General features: G+C 40.9%; 1 protein-coding gene across 1 annotated transcript; it reads left to right on the top strand.

The window, feature by feature from the left end:
- Window positions 1-273: 273 nt before the first annotated feature.
- kdm5ba (lysine demethylase 5Ba) lies at window positions 274-18,615 on the top strand. Its single transcript, XM_015004212.2, has 27 exons — window positions 274-565; window positions 4,595-4,672; window positions 4,871-4,993; window positions 5,153-5,323; window positions 5,951-6,076; window positions 6,611-6,704; window positions 6,793-6,899; window positions 6,997-7,155; window positions 7,260-7,379; window positions 8,956-9,114; window positions 9,390-9,571; window positions 10,046-10,208; window positions 10,343-10,462; window positions 10,721-10,915; window positions 11,089-11,270; window positions 11,486-11,610; window positions 11,707-11,857; window positions 12,691-12,811; window positions 12,998-13,353; window positions 14,109-14,247; window positions 14,330-14,509; window positions 14,601-14,759; window positions 15,647-16,066; window positions 16,689-16,776; window positions 16,864-17,042; window positions 17,159-17,419; window positions 17,504-18,615. The coding sequence occupies exons 1-27, from the start codon at window positions 413-415 to the stop codon at window positions 17,639-17,641; spliced, it is 4,449 nt and encodes a 1,482-aa protein (XP_014859698.1). The 5' UTR covers window positions 274-412; the 3' UTR covers window positions 17,642-18,615.
- The last annotated feature ends 622 nt before the right edge of the window (window positions 18,616-19,237 follow it).

Genomic DNA, 19,237 nt, shown 5'->3' with positions numbered 1-19,237 from the left:
CAAAACAATTTTCCTTTCTGTTCTCGTTTTTAACTGTCTCAAGTCAGACTGGGATTATCTCTGTGTGGTTACTCAGCCATTTATCTTTCTGTGATATAAACTGATTGTATTTAAGATAAACTACAAAAATAGTCAATTCAAATAAAAGATAAACGCACAAACAGTCTGTTTAGTCGATAAAAAGCCGTGATGTATGTTATTTTGTGAGATACGTCCGTACTCTTGGGTGTCTACCTCTCGCAGCGGAAGCGCACTGCTCACCAGGTCGTGTCCAACAGGATAATACGTCTTTGAGTTCAATGAGTAGAGAGTGGACATGAATTGAAAGACAGAAATTCAAAGCGAATACAATCGATGTGAGTAAGCCGTTTCCCCACATATTTTCATCTGGAGTCTTATCAAAGATGCAACAATGACTCAACCGCAGCTGAACGAGTTTATTCCTCCCCCGGAGTGCCCTGTTTTTGAGCCCAGCTGGGAGGAATTCGCCGACCCTTTTGCGTACATCAACAAAATACGACCAATTGCGGAGAAAACTGGCATCTGCAAAATCCGACCACCACCGGTGATTATCTTTCTTCTCTTTCATTTATTCTGAATTGTTCGAGTTTGTTGCGTGCTGCCGTGGTCGCTGCTGTTGGGGGTAATTTTAGCAGACAAAGTTGTGTTTTTAGACGGCTTTTCAACATGGCGGATTGCGGCTCCGTTGTAAGCTAGCCCGAGCTGGAGTTGCTGGCACCAACGGTCAGCAGCTTTTTCAGACGGGAGGAAATCTGTGTCTTCATCCAAAATAACCCCCCTATCCCCCCAAAAAATTAGACCTGCCTTTAATGATGCGCTCTGTGAAAAATGCGACATATTTTAAAACGATAATAGGAACGTTGAAGTTTTCCAGTACGCAAATATAATGTAAATTGTTTACATTTGCGCAGAATCAAGTGCTTCCTGGAGTCGGGCCCCCCAGAGAAAAGAGAGAGAAAAAAGGGAAGGGCAAAAAAGAGAGTCTCAAAATTTTGAACTGTTTATTTGACTATTAACGTATTTCAATGTAAAACTGAAGTTTAGTGGGCTGGATCTGACAGATTTAGCCAGCATGAGGCGTGAGTTGGGCCTGTTTAAAGCTGCAGTTGTCTGACATTAACGTACGTGCTCGGTGACCAACTGTTTATGGAGTGAAAAGAGTCTCTCAAACTGGACACTTAATGAACACTTTTTGTTTATTTGCTGCCTTTTTGTGTGGCATCTCTTCACCCGATGTGCGATGATCGATGTTGTTAAATGTTTAGGGCACAAAGACTTAACCTATTTTTTTTTTTTTTTTTTTTTAAATGCTCGCAAACTGACTATTTTTAGAGCTCTGGATAAATGGCTGGGTTTTATACCATATTCCACACCACTGACATTTCATAGCTGACAAATATTTCAAAAAAAAGAAAAAAAAATTATACATTTATTAAAATGATTGGCGAAACAAATTAGTCTCAATTTGACCCTTTTTTTGATATAACAAATTGCAGAGACCTTCTTGAAGGGTGTGCCCAAACATTAACTTGCATTAGATAAAACGCAGATTCTGCCCAAACAAATTATCTCTGCATGACTGCTGTGTGTCTCTGGCTTGTATTCCCCTTTGTCATTATTATGCCCTGGATGAAAGGGGTTTTGTGGGGCCTGTGTATTTTCACATAACGTGGCAGTGGTGTCCTGCAGAAATTTGGAAGCAGTAAAAGGCCCACTTTGCACGGTCTAACCAGACAGCCAGGGGTACAAGGAACTGAATTGTTATCAAAACCCGGTGGGTGGGTGGGGTGACTGCTTTTCAGTGTTTGCTCATCCAATGGTAGAAAAAAAAAAAAGCCCAGCTCATGTAAACAAAGGCCACTGAGAAAAGGTTTGAACAAAGATTGACTGCTGATGCCTAGCTCATCAGCAGAAGAAGTGAATTAAGATGAACTAATGCAATTTTTAATTTAGTTTTTATTTGCACATGTGCACTTGGATCTGTCACAATACAGTGTTTGTTTAAAATAAACAGGTAAGAACTTGATGATCATGTTGCAAATAGACTAGAAACTAATCTACAATTTCCATTGAAGTGTATGTTTAACTCTTGGAAAGTATCTTCCAGGTATCTAGTCGCTTGTTTGAGCTTTTAATAAAGTCGTCTTGTTTCTGTAAGGAGAGTTTAATGCAGTTTGACGCCTCTATATATAGTAGTCTGTGTTTAGAGCTTTCCTGAGGCAACCTCTTTGCTCCATTTTATTTCCGTTTTTCTTTTTTTTGTCCCCCCCCTCTCTTCAAAAAAAGTTTTTGAAGCGGAAGTAAACATTTCACCACAACCTGTTTCTGATCAGAGATTTTTGGGTGCAGAGTATGTGGTAAGAATTTCCTCCAGGGTTCTGTGCAGGTTAGAGATGTTTTTAAGCCTGCTTTGTTATTTTGTAGACGTATAATAAACAATTTTTTTTTTTTTTTTTTGTTTTTTTGTTCATTTTACATGGAAGATTTTTAGGAATGAGGAGTTATCCTAGTCTCATCTTGGAAGAACAATATCACGACGAGAGTTGTTAAAAATGACTCTTAAAAACGGAAAATGAGAGGAATTTAAAAACTGTTTCTAAAAATGCAGTTTCTGAACCAAGTTAAGCTGTTTGGGACTTAACTTCAGTGTGCTTTTGTTAGTCACTGACCCTAGACAGAAACAATTCCTGAATTTTAATGAATATAGGCAAAACAGGAGTAGAAGTGGTCAAACTACATCCGTTAAGTGCAAAGAATAACTTTCCAAACATCGCTTTATTATTGACAAATGTGTGCATAAAATAACTGGTTTCTTGAACAATAATGAGAGTTTTTTTTTTTAGCTTCTATCACTATGTGTTAACATACTACAGTAGCAGAGTTTCAGGTCATTACTTTAAATCATCCATATGTGAAAGAAAAAGCATTGTGGTGACTGCAGCTTCCGTTTAGTTTGTCTAAACAGGGGTGTCCAAAGTCGGTCCTCGAGGGCCGGCATCCTGCATGTTTTAGTTCTCTCCCTAGTGGTTGTAACAACCTCCTCAGCAAGTCAGTGTTCTGCTTAGGCCTTTCTAAGGAGCCATCATTTGATGCAGGTGTGTAAAACCAGGGAGAGAACTAAAACATGCAGGATGCCGGCCCTCGAGGACCGACTTTGGACGCCCCTGGTCTAAGAATATATTTAAACTGGGCTAAAGGCTACTAAGGAACCCCATGGTACGCCTTCAATAGCGTCCTTTGTCTGAAATCAAGACATTTCATCCTTTTTTGCTAGTTTTATTCATTCTAATTCAGTCCTTCCAGCAAAACATGAAATATTTCAATGTTTACTATAATCATGCTCTTAGTGAGAGAGGCCCAGCTTCCCTTCACACTCCAGGACAAATTTTCACCAGTCGTTTCACACTCGTTTGCAAATCCTCTCAGTCGTACAAGGAAGTGTGCCATCACACTTTTAACAACGCACAGCTGAAATTCGTTTGCCGATTGTTGGACCACAACTCTGTTCTCGAGGCTCGTAGGAAGTGTGTATGTGTGTGTGTTTGAGAAATGCTGTTTAAGAGTTTGATAAGAATCACAATGTTTAGACTGGTAGCAGCGACCAATACACTTCAGCATCTGCCTCCTTGTGGCTCTTATCTATCTTGGTTTGCAGAAATTCATTTGTCATGCAAAGTAATCAGTCATTTTTAATAAAGTGGTTATTTTTAATTGATATTTCTGCTGCTTATTTAATTATTAAAAAGTATCGTATGAACTTATTGTATACCTAGTTGGTTAATGCTGAGCCCAAAAGTAGCAGGAGGGCAACAAAAAGAGGTTGTAGACCGCCAGCTTTTGAAAACTGCATCCACATTTTTGCACTTTGTTTTCCAGGTTCAGTGAATCTGTTCACACTGATTAACAGTATTGGTGATGATATGTAGCATGTGTTGAGTTTCACTTTTTTTGTTGTTGTGGAGCTGGGGAGTTGAATCTAACAAATAATTAATTAGAAATGGACTGTAAAAGTCAACATTCTGCTTTTTAATATTTCAAAACATAAATGCCATTACACTGGAATGTCACCAGACATGGACACATTATACATTTATGTTCCCTGATAATGTCATTCCAGCAATAATAATAATAAACAAAGAAATGTTGCCATAAACAATATTTATTAAATATTGTTCCCTGAGAGGTCAGAGTACATGTTATTTTACTAAAAGATTAAAGGGATTCCAGTTTTGGCTGAAGATGTTTTCGTTTTTTGGTTCCGTTTCAACAGTTTGGGTTCATTTTGGGTGGTTTTTGGGGTTGTGTTGAGAGCTGGACTGAATTTGTTCAACATTCCAGTCAGAGGACCCAAACAATGGCCCATTGCAATTTCTCAAACAAAATAATGTCTTATCGCAAAACCTTCGGCACAGATTAACCAAAGTGACAGGCAGGATCGCGATTCTTTGGGCACAGTTTCCTAAACCCAAACTTTTTTTTTCTTTTTCTTTCTTTCTCCTGTACCTGGTATGTTCTGGCAACAATTTCTCTGTAGCCACAAAAACCAACCTTTATTTATTTTTCTTTCCTACAGGAATGGCAGCCACCTTTTGCTTGTGATGTTGACAGACTAAAGTTCACGCCACGAATACAAAGGCTTAATGAGTTGGAGGTATTTTTATTTGTTGCATTTAAGTACTCGTATAAAAGTTGAGCATAGAACCATCTTTCTTTGATTAATTCATCACTGTGCTCATTCTTCTCTCGCCCAGTGAGAAAGTGAGAGTGAATAGCTTAGTTTCTCTAAGACGGCCTGTTTTTGTTTTGGTATGCACGGCTTTATTCAGTGATTTATTTGTTTTTCCTCTAGGCTCAGACTAGAGTCAAACTCAACTTCCTGGATCAAATTGCAAAATTCTGGGAGCTCCAAGGATGCACTCTGAAAATTCCTCATGTCGAAAGAAAGATTTTGGATCTGTACCAACTCAATAAGGTGAGTTAGACGATGACAAATTTAAGTGCAGATGTGCACAGAAGACGTCGCTGAATTATTTGAGTTCTAATTTTTTAGACTTTTGTTCAAATGTTTACCAATTTGCCCTCGCATAATAACACTCCTCTTTCAAACATTTTCACTTGCTTTTTGTTTAAGTTGGTAAATGAAGAGGGAGGCTTCGACGCGGTTTGCAGAGAGCGCCGCTGGACTAAGATATCAGTCAAGATGGGATTCGCTCCTGGCAAGGCCATCGGCTCTCATCTGCGGGCGCACTATGAGCGGATCCTCTACCCATATAACCTTTTCCAGATTGGATCCAATCTGCCTGTACGTCCCATCACCTGTTTTCTATTCGCTGCACCAGTCATCACTCTTATTGCTTACAGCTGTGTAGAAGTTTATTAGACTACTCTATAAGCCCTTACAACTCACTTTTAAGCACTGTGATGTGATGTGATGTTATGAAGTCAAAGTGGACTAATAAACTCTTTTTTTTCTTTTTGTAAAATAAATGTAATAATCTTTGATGGATAACTCTTGGATTTGTTTTAGTTTGCTTTTATTTGGAACTGAAAAGCTGCTGAAAAAGATTCAAAACATAAAAATCAAAATATTATCTTGTAACATTTATTATTTTTGATTCATACTCTTTTTTTTTTTTCAGGTGTGTGTTTGACAGAATATCACCTTTTTTCTATTCTTGTCTTTATGGATTAACACAAATATAACAAGCTGATTTTATATTTTTAATTGCATTTCTGATAACTGTTTATCAAACATGCTGCTTCTTCATACTTCATACAGCAGGGAAATGTTCTGTTCAATTAATGCACTGCAAAGAAAACTTTACCTGTTTTGAAGCCATTACCTTTTAAAACTTTGGTATATTTTAACACAGGTGACCTTTAAGGTATTGTTATATTTTGACATCAAATTGTCCTGTCGGTCCTTTAGAAGGCCACCTTGACCAACGACACTAAAGACAAGGAGTACACGCCACATGACCTGCCACAGCGCCAGTCTGTGCAGCCCCAGGAGACCTGCAGCATCGCTCGGCGGGCTAAACGAATGCGATCTGAAGTAAGTCTGTCGGATTGTGTTTTCTTGTCAGTTCTCCTGCGACTTAAAAGTATAAGTCAGTTTCACTATTGCCGATTGACGCCAATAGTGCACAGCTGGTGAAAGTATAAGCACCCAACATATTTGTAAATGAAGGTTTTTATTGGCTCACTCACAGTGATCATCTTGAATTCAACTTGGATTTTTCCAACCAGCCTCTGGATCTGTCTGACTGACGGTGTCCTGCAGTGGAGGCTATAAAAAAAATAAAAAACGTGACCCTTGGAGGATTAATCAGGGGAAAAAATGTGTTGTTTTTTTTGTAATGTCATATGAATAATCCAAAGCCCTGAAGATGAAATTTGAAATGTTTAAATGCTTTTTTTATTTCGTTTTACCTGTGTCCATTTAATTCAAATTGTAGCACGAGTTGCTTACACTACAAACAAGCCGGCGACCCCGTTTTAAAAGTAGTTGACCTTTTCAGTGGTTTTGTTTGTGTCTTGCTGGTCAAACTCACTTTGTTTCTGTCCGTTTCTTCCTTTATGACTGCAGCGGCTCTCTTTCAAAAAAGAACCTGGTGAAATTTGTGAGAATCGCCCCAATCTGAGGAGGAGAATGGGAACCTATGTTGGCAAACCAGAACCTGGTAGGACTAATAAATGGAAAAATGAAATGTTTGGTTCTGTTTTAGAGACTCCTAAAGTTTCTGTTGGATGTCCATCCTTGTCTTTCAGTGAGAATGGCAGTCACTGAAATAAAACAGGAGCCAACTGAACACATGGACCCAACAGAACACGAAGAAACCGATTTAAATAAAATAAACAAACCTCCACAAAATAAAGTAAATGGTTTATGCTTTCAACTGAGGCAGAACTGTTTTAGTCTTGTTTTTTACTGCTTGGAAGTTAACAAGTCCGTCGTCGTTTGTCTCTCCGTAGGTGGACCAGTACATGTGCCTGATATGTGGTAGTGGGAGCGCAGAGGACCGCTTGTTGTTGTGCGACGGCTGCGACGACAGCTATCACATCTTTTGTCTCATCCCGCCCCTTCACGACGTCCCCAGAGGTGACTGGAGGTGCCCCAAGTGCCTGGCTCAGGTGAGCTGCTGGTGTCTGCTCCTAACGGGGGATTCTACAACCAAACTCCCAGCAGGCCTGATTACGTTGAGCATCTGTTGTTGTTGTTGCTGTATGTTTTGCAGGAATGTGGTAAACCTCCTGTAGCATTTGGGTTTGAGCAAGCCAGCAGGAGCTACACCCTCCAAGCTTTTGGGGACATGGCTGACTCGTTCAAGTCTGATTACTTCAACATGCCAGTTCATGTAAGCTTACATCACCGTGTGTACTTGCAGTTTATCTTCTAAAGGGTCCTGAGCTTTGTGTTGCTCTCTTCCCTAATATTGCTGTTTTGGTGGCTTAATTTGCAGTGATTATGTGGATGGGAGTTATTTAGATTTTTAAGGAGAGATTGGTGAAGTGGACAGGTAATTATAACCATCATAAAACGTTTGATCAGTTAAACTCGTTTTAGCATGGGCCTGAAAAGGTTTTCAGTGGTTTCAGGTTTGGTTCAGCTGAACAGGGCAGCTTTGTAAATGAGCACGTTGATGGATAAATCTCCCAAATTAATTGGACCTCGTCTAAAATCTGCAGCTGGGGCTCCGGTTACGAGCGACTTCTCTGTTTTCAAAATACTTTACATCACAGTTCATAAACTCAATAAACAGTTAAGTGCACCAAGGTTGTTATCATATATTGGGCCCTATAATACCAGCGATATGGATAAGATTACAAATTCTAGCAGTAAATAAAAAAAATCACTGCAAAAAGCAGAATTTTGTCTAATTTCTGAATTGGTTTTAACGACTGCGGGGTCTCCCTGAGGGCAGTCCAAATGATTTCGCCCTTTACACTGATTACGATGAACATCATCACATCATGTGAGCTGCAGCTGCTTCCTGTGTTTGTTGTTTACCTGCTCAGCAGACACTCGACAGACAGGAGAGATCGGTACTCGACACAAAGGATTGAGTTTATGAACCAGGAGAGCAAGTCTTTCTCCTGGTCTTGTTTATGCATGGTGATTCAGATTAGCTAGAAAAACATGTTACACACCTGACTGCTGTATTTATTAATCCATTTGTGCTGATTCAATGGTAACCATTAAATAATAAAGCGTCGTGTGTTTTGGTGAAGTGTTGGAGCAGAACAGCAGCTCTCTAAAACTCCCCGAGAAGTCAGAGAATGTTCTTCTACAGAAACTCATTTGGACACAAATTGTGTCGTTTTCGAAGAAAAGGACTGAGTCGGCATCCTGAAGAGTCGAGCTGATCACTGTAAGCCATGTAGAAACGTGTGCTATTTTTTTTTTCTTCAAAACAATGTATGCACACATTTGATGTGATTTTCTATTAAACTTCTTAATTTGCTACATTAACCTTTAATAGAAACTTTTAAGTGTTCAGAATGTGTTTACAGTTCAGAAAATGGGGGGCGGCGGGAGAAATAACATAATTTGGTAAAATAGTACAATTGAAGATGCAAAGATTTCATGTGTGCTACATGAAAATGTTCTGTCCAATTTCAAGTTGTTGGACAAATACATTCTTTCCCATCTCACAGGAACCAATTTTAGCGTTTGCTACTGATGATATGAGTAAATCTAAACGAAGGCACTGATGACATGCCTTAAAATAGTTAGTTGTGTGTGAATGGGGGCTTATACCTGTTTATACACAGATTAGTGGTGAAGAGTCTGGTTCACGCCTAAAAGAGGGCAGACAACAAAAGAAATGGCATGATAGACTAATTTTTATTTATTTTTTTTTATCCATCTGGTTCAGTTGTTTTGGTTCAGCAGGAATGCGGTAATATTGCAATGAGTGTTTTCATTTTCAGATGGTTCCTACTGAGCTGGTGGAGAAGGAGTTTTGGCGACTTGTCAGCACCATTGAGGAAGACGTCACTGTGGAGTACGGGGCAGACATCGCCTCCAAGGAGTTTGGGAGTGGTTTTCCTGTGAGAAACAGCCATTTTGAAGTCTCTCCAGAGGACGAGGTATTGTCTGTCTCTCAATACCTTCTCTACTGTTGGAGCAAGATGTTGTTTTTTTTTCCCTTTCTCATTAGTAAACGTTCACATTGAGCCACTTTTGTTTGGAAATATGGTTTCTACAAAAACGAAAAGGTTGATAACTTCTTGATAGCTGTAAAGAAAATAAAAAAAGAGCTCAAACTGTGAGATATTGATGCGGGTTAGAGAGGAGTTATTTTCTTGGCTCCGTCTGAGTGTGTAGTGGAGGCGGAGTGCTGAGACCTGTGTCTGGCCCGCAGCATTACCTGACCAGCGGCTGGAACCTGAACAACATGCCGGTGCTGGACGCCTCGGTGCTGACTCACATTACAGCTGACATCTGTGGGATGAAGGTTCCCTGGCTGTACGTGGGGATGTGCTTCTCTTCTTTCTGCTGGCACATCGAGGATCACTGGAGCTACTCCATAAACTACCTTCACTGGTAAAGAACCCTCTGCTGCCTTGTTACAACATTGTCTTCACCCTACACTGCCTTGTTTTTGTGGCTGACTTTGCAGGTTTAGATGCATCTATATGCGTTTATGGCTCACCTTAGTTTGTTTTTTTGCTGATGCAGATTTTAACAAATTACAATCTCCTTTAGAGAACTGCATTTTACAACATTCAAAATGTATCTCCCTAGATTCAAAAACCCTTTGAAGGATGCAACCCAGCAACTTTGCTGTACCACATTCAGCCTTTCTGCTACATTGTTACATTGCATCCGTACTGAAAACAGATTACTGTATTTCTTTTCTGACCTGGCAGCTTAGCTGAAAAGTAGCCCGTTTTTTTTCTGTACATGTTCCGTCTTCATAAAATGTTTCAACAATACGTTAATTAATGTAAAATGATGTGGTGTAGATAAACTTAAATGAAAGTCTTCGTCTTTCTAATGAAGTTGTCTTGTGTGCAGGGGTGAGCCAAAGACGTGGTACGGAGCTCCTGGTTATGCTGCAGAGCACCTGGAGTCCGTCATGAAGAAACTGGCTCCGGAGCTGTTTGAGTCTCAGCCTGACCTGCTCCATCAGCTCGTGACCATCATGAATCCCAACACGCTGATGAACAACGGCGTCCCGGTAATCTTTAACGCTCCTTTAGTGTCGCTCGTTAAAGAACGCAAAACTGGCATAAATTATTCATCATAATTGCATTTTTTTTTTTATTCACAATGTAGCATGAAATAAAAATCCATTTTTCTGGCTGTGTGCAGATCTACCGCACCAACCAGTGTGCAGGCGAGTTCGTGATCACTTTCCCCAGAGCTTATCACAGCGGATTCAATCAGGGCTTCAACTTTGCTGAAGCTGTCAACTTCTGCACCATGGACTGGGTGAGGAGTCCTGCTTGTACAGCAAAAGATTATATCTGCATATGAGTCGACTGGTCTAATCCCTTTGAACCAGTTCTTAAGGAATAGGTTCTTTAATTTAACGAAAATGTGATTTTTGTTCTTCTGGAGACATCTAGCGTGAACAGATTTTTATTTTTTTATTTTTTGTCAAAACGCATTAGGGATATGCAACCAGCCTCATGGATTGATGCTGGTTTTCATTCTGTCACCTGAACTCGCTTTCGTGTTTTCTGGCAGATGCCCATTGGCCGTAACTGCGTGGACCATTACCGTCAGCTGAGCAGATACTGCGTCTTCTCCCACGACGAGATGATTTGCAACATGGCCTTCAAAGCAGACACGATGGATGTGGAGCTGGCGTCGGCACTGCTGGAGGACATGACCGCCATGATCCAGGAGGAGAGGAAGCTACGAGAAAAGATCGACAAATTGGTGAGAAGCGAAACGTCTTCGGGGTTTAGTTAATTTACTTTAAAAACAGGAGGATGAACAGAACTTAGTGTGAAGGCGATGTTCAAACCAACTTGTAGGAGACCTGCGTTGTGATGCTGCGTTTGGCTTCATTTTCTCCTCTGTGGCTCTGATGTCTGGATGTTTGTCTCCAGGGCGTGGTGCAGTCTCGACAAGTTGATTACGAGCTGCTCCCAGATGAGGAGCGGCAGTGCTGCAAGTGTCGGACCACCTGCTACTTGTCTGGCATCGTTTGCTCCTGCAGTCCTGACAAGATGGCTTGTTTGTACCACGCCCAACACCTCTGCTCCTGTCCCCATAGCAACCTCACACTCCAGTGAGTCTCCAGTAACCAAAACAACTGAAGAAAAGTCACCTGTGAATTTTACTGCCATGTCGTTTTAGATTTTTGATTTCATTCAGAAATCTTGGGTAAAAGTAAACGAGTTCTTTTAAAATGTACCCTAACATTTGCTGAGTTTTATTAAATAATGGCTCTGGAGACGTTTGTTAAATCAAAATAATTACAGCTCGCGTCATCTTTTCCAACAGTTTTAAGTTTACCCTCGACAAATTATATCCGCTGATGGAGTCGGTGAAGCTGCGGTCGGAGTCCTACAAAGAGTGGCTCTCTGCTGTTGAAGACATTGTGGAGAACAAAGGAGCCAAGAAAAAAGGTGCAACATAACCTTCATGAAACGTCACTCTGAGACGTTTTAGCAATTGGTTTTGCTCTCTGTGTTTCCTGAGACACAGTTCTGCTCTCTGCTCAGGTTTGGAGGAACTTCACAGCTTAGTGGAGCAAGCTGAAACCAAGGCTTTCCCTAAAATTAGCCTCCTGGATCAGCTGCGCACCGTCACCTCCGAGGCTGATAAAGTTGCTGTGATGGCACAGCAGCTTCTCAACGGGAAGAGGCAGACGAGGTACTAAAAATAAGCTTCAGGTGTGGCTGGACCGATCCAGCTGCATTCCTGCTAAACCATAAAGAAGGAAATACTCTGTTTTGTAGTCAATCAAACTAGGTATGAATCAGGCTTATTTCACTGAAGTGCGAAGGGTTTTTATTTGTTATAAATTATGTGTTGGTAGTAGCGGTGTAGGAGTATTTATACCAGGGAACAGCAGGAGATGTAAACATCAGTGGTACTGGAGGAACATGGGCTCACATCCAGACGGCTGCTTGTAGCAGCCAATCAGATTAAAGTCCTTACTTCCTATAAAACACAAGCTGGAGGAGTCCTAGTGATGAGAGGGGTTTTCCCAACAGCTGTGTGTGATGCATTCAGGTACTGCTGGGTTATCAAAGTATCAAAACAATGCCAAAGTTATGTTTTTTTTTGTTTTTTTTCAAAAATGGTCACAATCTTATTTCAAAATTTGCATAATCTATCAGGCATTGGCTCTACTTACTTATACAAACGCAATCAAATCTCCATTCAATTATGTGTTTTTACTACTTTTTTATGTTTTTGAAAATAAAAACTTAATAATTTCTGAAATTACATATTTGTTGTTTCTACCTAACCAAAGTACAAGAAATATTTTTGTATATTTACCACACTTGATTTTAATAGGCTGTATTTGCCAACTTGTTCAGGTATTTAGAGATTAAACCAGCATTGCTTCTGTTCTGGCCTTTTATAACAACAGAGCAAAGCTGGTTTAGAATAACAACCTAATCTTTCTGCCACAGATCCAGAGGACGTAGCTCATTTTCTTTACTGTCGTTTTGAATGTCTTTCATTGTGTGTATCAGGTATCGTTCTGGAGGAGGAAAGTCCCAACACCAGAACGAGTTGACTGTGGAAGAGCTGAGGTCCTTCGTCCAACAGCTGGACAACCTGCCATGCAACATCCGACAGGCTCCTTTACTAAAAGTAAATGTTTTAATCAATATTCATAGAAAAGTTGTGTGTTTGTACCAGCTTTTTTTTTTTTTTTTTTTTTTCCCCAAAATGCATTCTTCTTTGCTCTTACAGATGCAAAGAGGCTTATATATATTTCATTGTGCTGCAAAAAACAAAGATTATGTGAAACGACCTAACCCTTGTTGTGACCTCCAGGACCTGCTGACCCGGGTGGACGACTTCCAGCAGCGCAGCAACCGTCTGCTGTCCGACGAGGCGCCCAGCCCTCAGGAGCTGCAGGAGCTGCTGGACATGAGTCTGGGCCTGGACGTGGAGCTGCCGCAGCTGCCGCTGCTGAGGGAGCGGCTAGAGCAGGCGCGCTGGCTGGAGGCGGTCCAGCAAGCCAGCAGCCGGCCCGACAGCCTGTGTCTGGACACCATGAGGAGGCTGATAGACCAGGGAGTGGGCCTGGCCCCCCACAGCTCCGTGGAGAGAGCCATGGCTCGCCTGCAGGAGCTGCTGACCGTGTCGGAGCAGTGGGAAGAGCGGGTGCTCGGCCTCATGGACGCCAGGTAAGAACGTTTCGTTGTCTGGGTGCTTGAAATCCTTCAATGCTTGAATTTAACTTGGGTGATTTTTCAAGGTTTTGAAAGTGCTCAATTTCGCTATGAAGTGCTTAATATTCCATCTGCACAGCTTTGCAATAAAGTTGTAGTAAACCTTTAGGAAAAAGGAGTCTTTACAAGAAGTCAACTTATTTGTATTTTGTTTGAGCTGGACGCTCATTTACCTTGACACTAACCAATTTGTTTAATGTAATGAGTATTTATTGTACCGCATGACTCAATCTTTGAATTGGGCGATTTGTTTTTGTTAGTGTTTTGTTCTCAGATCAGTCAGATGTATAGTGAGAGAGACTTTTCAAAACATAACATTTCATTAGTTGATCTTTTCCCTGCTGTAGAATATTATCACAAGGTATTAATCACTGTAATATCATTTAATCATGAATTATTTGTTTTTAGTTGATTTGTACTGTTTTTCTTTCCAAAATATGGTGCTGAAAAAGCTGTACAACTTACCTTGAAAATGCTTGAAAAGATCTTGAATTTTACTGTGGAAAAAGTGTACAAACCCTGTATTTAGTTGTTTTTTTAATTTAGTTTAAATTTGCTTCTCTACACCTAAAACTTTAAGGTCCGTAGCTGCTTTAAATAAGCAGATTAATGAGACTCGTATACCTCATCTTGTATTAATGTAGCACAGAATCACAAAGGAATGTGATAGTAAAACTCTCAGCCAACGACGGTCTCCTTTCTCTTGGTAGGCCGTATCCCAGCATCGAGACGCTGGATGCCGCTTTACAGGAAGTGGAGAACATCCCTGCTTATCTGCCCAACTGTCTGCAGCTGAAGGATGTTGTTGCTAAAGCCAAGAAGTGGCTTAACGAAGCAGAAATGCTCCAGGTAAAACACTATTTTACCATACATCTCAAACGGGTGAGTGAGTTTGGACATTAAAGTAAAAAATGTTTTTCTTGTTTTCAAGATGGGGGGACGGATCCCTGTGCTGGACAGCCTCTCTGAGCTGGTTCTCAGAGCAGATGGCATCCCGGTGAGGCTCGACCTGCTGGGCCGACTGGAGGCTCTGATCAGCGACGTGCAGAGCTGGAAGGAGAGCGCAGCGAAAACATTCCTACTGAAAAACTCCCCCCTGTCGCTCCTCGAGGTTAAGAGATTTTGGAGTGCAATTCTGTACAAGCCTGCTTCCCACTTGTAGTTAAAAATAATTAAGACGTCTTTTTTTATTGCGTTTTCAGGTCCTCTGCCCAAGATGTGACGTCAGCTCTGGGCATCAGAAGTGCAGATCTAAAAAAGTAAAAGAAGCTCTGCAGCTCAATAAAAAAGCTTCCCTAAAACTGGAGTCGGTGTGCGACGTGGAGAGAGCTCTGTCTGAGAGCAAAGACTCTCCGTCTGCTGTGAGTACACCAAACAAGCATTCAATCAATCCTGATTAATCGATTATTGATAATCAACTAATTTCGTGACCGACTAAGCATTAACTGGAGCATACAGACTCAAAAAGATGCCATTTCCTGAAAGAGCAACACATTTGTCTTAATTACCTGAGTAATTAAGACAAATAATAAAAAAATATATATTTTGCATTGAAGAGTTGAGACAAAAACCTCTTTGTCTGTAAATGGTTCCACCCAGAACTCCTCGAACGGCAGTTATAGCTCCACACTGTTTAAAACAAATCCTTTTAAGCAACTTTTGCTTTCAAATTATTAATCAGTTATTAAAAAATAATCAACAGATCAGTCCTGCACTGTATTGATACGTGGAAAAGGCAGAGCTTTTCACATGTTGATATTGGAAGTATTTTTTAGTTGTGCATGAATCCTTTGCTACAAATGCTTAAACCGTGCGCTAAAGGAATGATATGCTATTGCATCTTAGGTAATAAAATGTCTCTTATTTAAAAACCAAACTGAATTATTAGTCATTTAATGCATTTCTAATATTGTATAAAGTCTTAAGCGGTTAAATAGTTGGTAAATTGTCAGAATAATTGATTTAATGAAATAGTCGTTAGATGCTTACATTCAAGCTATAAGTGCTTGAACACACACCTACCAAAATAAACAGTTTTGGTCATTGAAAACACAACTGATTGCAATGAAACAGTGACTCAAATACAGATTAAAAACAATATAAATGTGATGTAAAAATAAATAAAATAATTTCAGTCACAGAAGGAAGTGTGGCTGAAGTTACTTTTGACCTGTGACGACTCCAGTTGTAAATGAGTCTGCTGCTCGTTGGCAGAGTTTGTTTCAACCTGATCTTCTCTCCTCTTCAGATGAGCGCTCTGGCTGACGTGCGGCAGAGGGAGATGGAGCTGCTGCTGGCGCTCAGAGCGTCCAACGAGTCCAAACTTCTGCCTGCTGAAAACTCCTCTGCACTTACTGTCTGCGTTTGCCAAAAGGCCCCTTCAGGCGCCATGGTTCAGTGCGAGCTGTGCCGAGACATTTTTCACCGCGACTGCGTCACCACGGCAGCAGAGCTGGAGTACGGCCAGGCCTGGCTCTGCCCGCTGTGCCAGCGGTCGAGGAAGCCTCCTCTGGACAAGGTTCTGCCGCTGCTGGCCTCGCTGCAGAGGATCCGGGTTCGTCTGCCAGAGGGAGACGCGCTCCGCTTCCTCATCGAAAGGACGGTGAGGTGGCAGCACAAAGTCCAGCAGGCCTGCACCGACGGGCTGCTAGAGAGAGTGCCAACCACGGTGAGTTTGAACGTCTTACAAAAGTATTCGAACCTCTTGAACTTTTTTTTTTAATCTCTCCCATGTTAAACCCACAAACTTTATTGGATTTTATTGGGATTTTAATGACAGAGCAACACAAAGCAGTGCTTAGTTTTAAAAATAAAACACATTCATTTGTTGATGGACAGATGGAGAGAGCAAAACACAAATAGATCCTGAACGAAAACCCATCTGAGGCTGCAAGAGCCCTGAGAGTTTAACATGCATACAGATGTAATGGTTTAGTCCAAAGCATTTTCATCTGGCTCAGTCAAAGTCCCGATTTAAATCCAACTGAGGATCTATGCCAATACTATGTTCACAGGAGATAAATGGGGGGGAAAATGTCACCCTGTAGAAGTACAGAAATGGTAGAAACGTTCTGGAATGAATCCAGAATGACTGAAGAGACGCACCGAACTTTTCAGATCTTTATAACAATTTTTGGAAACCACTTCTTTTTTTCTTGGATTTTAAAGTAATGAATCAAAACCCAATAAAATGCATTAAAATTAACAAAAGATGAAAAGTTCAAGATGGTGAATTTCTGTTGAAGCCTGTCAGGAGATCCGTTTGTTTAACGCAGCAAATTGTGTTTCAGGGGCGACTCGGACCTAAAACATCTTCATATTTGACTCAGGAAATAAATGGTTCATTTCACACAAAGCATCTCTCTATTCCACTCCAAGGTTTGTGTTGTTAGCTGTCCTCTGGAGAGTGTTTTTATTTTATTTTTTAGTTTCTTTTTAATAGTAATGGTAATGCATTTGTTGCAGCACTTGGTCCTGAGCTGGAGGAGCTGATGGTGGAGGGTTTCCTGCTGCAGGTCACCCTGCCTGAGACCGAACAGCTGTACAGATATCTGCTGTACAAACTGGCCCCGCCGTCCTCACACAACTCCCCCAGTAGGAACGGGGCAGAGCAGTCCGATGAGGGGAGCCCCCGACACAACAAGGTACACATCGACCTCCGGGTTCGCTTAGGTCGCTCTGAAAACAAAGAATCATGTTCATGATGCAATGAAAAGCCAAGCTAAAATGGGCTTTTAAAGCGTTTTTCAAATGTTTGCAGAACGGAGGCTCCAGTCTGAAGAAGGAAGTGAACGGACAAAGCAAAAGGACTAAACGGCGGAAGGACAGTTCAGAATCTCAGCACAGCGAGAAGGCCAAAAAGTCTCGCAAGAAGAAGCCGAAGAAGAGCAAAGAAAGGAGCGAAGAGTCAAAGAGGACAAGTTCCCCCTCGCACACCTCGTCGGATCCGGCTCTTTCTGATTCGGAGGAGGACTTCTCGCTGTGTGCCGCACCGTGGTGCAGAGAGCCCGAGGGCGACGAGGTCTATTTTAATCACCGACTTCACCTCGTTCTTTCACTTTAGTCTTTTTACGTCACATTCATCCTGGTATTGTTGTCATTTCAGGTGAACTGGGTCCAGTGTGACGGTAACTGTAACCAGTGGTTCCACCAGGTCTGTGTGGGACTGTCTGCCGAGCGCGCCGAGAAAGAGGACTATATTTGCATAAGCTGCACACAGCCCGATTACGACCGAGGCGAGTGAAGACCAAACCGTGATGTTGAAGGACGAGCAGTCGTTTTTACACCAGCCGCAGCACCGAAGCGCACACGTGAACTCTGTGTCTGCTGTGGCTTCTCCTTTTTACCCTCTGGCTTGCCCTCAGTGAACATGGTGCTATTTCCTCCCCCCTCCTCCTAGAGTTACTAAAGACTTCTGTCACTGTTTTTGTCACTCGGCTGTTTTTTGCAGCTAATCAACTAATCCTTTACGAAACTTTCCAAGACTGGACGCAGATGTGGTTTGAGAAAAAAAAAACCAACGGCGCAGGGATTTCTTCTGGTTTTTTTTTTTTTTTTTTTTCTTTCTCCCAACCAAAAAATGTCACTTTGACATTTCATAACTGTTTTTCTTTGACCTACATCTGAACAATGTGAAGCTTAACTTTTCCTTTTAGAGTAAATATTATTTATCTGAGCAATAGCTGAACAGATTCAGGTTCAGTTTTCACCTGAGCTATATTTGTGTGTAGAGAAACTTTGATAAGATGCCTTCCTGATGCAAAAACCCTGAAGAATTCACCTCACAGATCCTAAAATGTCACTCAGTACAGTAGATATTCGTGCACCTCTCAACAGAAAACGGCTCTTTATCTCCTACCAGTGCAGATGTTTGCACCTGATCGTTTGCCCGTATCCCTTAATGATTCACTGGCTTAGACGTGAAGTTGGGTTTCCTTTTTGCGCCGTCTGCAGGGGGGGAGATGAAAGTCCTGGAAAAGACTCGAGGATGTTCACAACGTGAGAACGAACGGCCCGACATTAAAGGAATGTACATTTAGTTTTTTTGGGTGAGTTTTCCCTTTATGGTTGAGGTTGAAAATATTGTGTTGGACTTAGATTTAACACAGACTGTGTGATTTATTCGCCACGGGTATATGACCTTTTTCTTGCTCCTTTGGATAAATAATATAATTCATATGTTGCAGTTTGCATTATTAAATAAAATGTTTGTTCCCATGTGGGCTCTTTGTTTCTCTCTAAACATGTAAAACGACTTTTTGGTCTGAATCCTGACGGTTTTGCTGTGTGGCAGAAACGGGTAACATGTATTCAGGAAACATTGTCAGGTTGCTGCTTGAAAGCACAAACTAATTAGAAAGTTAACTTTAAAGGACCATAAATGCCACTGTATTAAATATATAATCCATTATTCTGTAGCTGATTAATTAAATATTGAATTCCTTCAAAGTTTCAGTGATATTTTCTTGCGTGATTTCTGGCCTTCGCGAAACAATTGAAGCCAATTGCCTTAAAATTAGACGAGTTAATTTTCACAGCAGCTGAATTACAAACCAATTGGTGTTAAATAACGCATCCATGACATACTGCTGAAAAAGGGAATTAGTTGTGTAAGCTTTAGAAATAAATTCAGAATTTAAAAAATCCAGGTATTTTTAATTTAATTTTTAAATGACATAACCATAACGCTTAGTTTAGGAAATGTAGTGGCACTTTGGCTGTTTTTGTGATCAGGAAAATATGTTTTACTTTATGTAGGAGATTTTTTTTTAAAGAAAGTGTTTACAAATTTCCTATGAAGTTTTTTATGGTTACACACAGTATTTTACTACATATGATA

Source organism: Poecilia mexicana, unplaced genomic scaffold (genome assembly GCF_051168715.1).
Source record: "Poecilia mexicana isolate PSO_F unplaced genomic scaffold, ASM5116871v1 scaffold_5, whole genome shotgun sequence".
NCBI classification, from domain to species: Eukaryota; Metazoa; Chordata; class Actinopteri; order Cyprinodontiformes; family Poeciliidae; genus Poecilia; species Poecilia mexicana.
The sequence above is the reverse complement of the archived record's forward strand: the minus strand, read 5'-3'. Positions and strand labels throughout refer to the sequence as shown.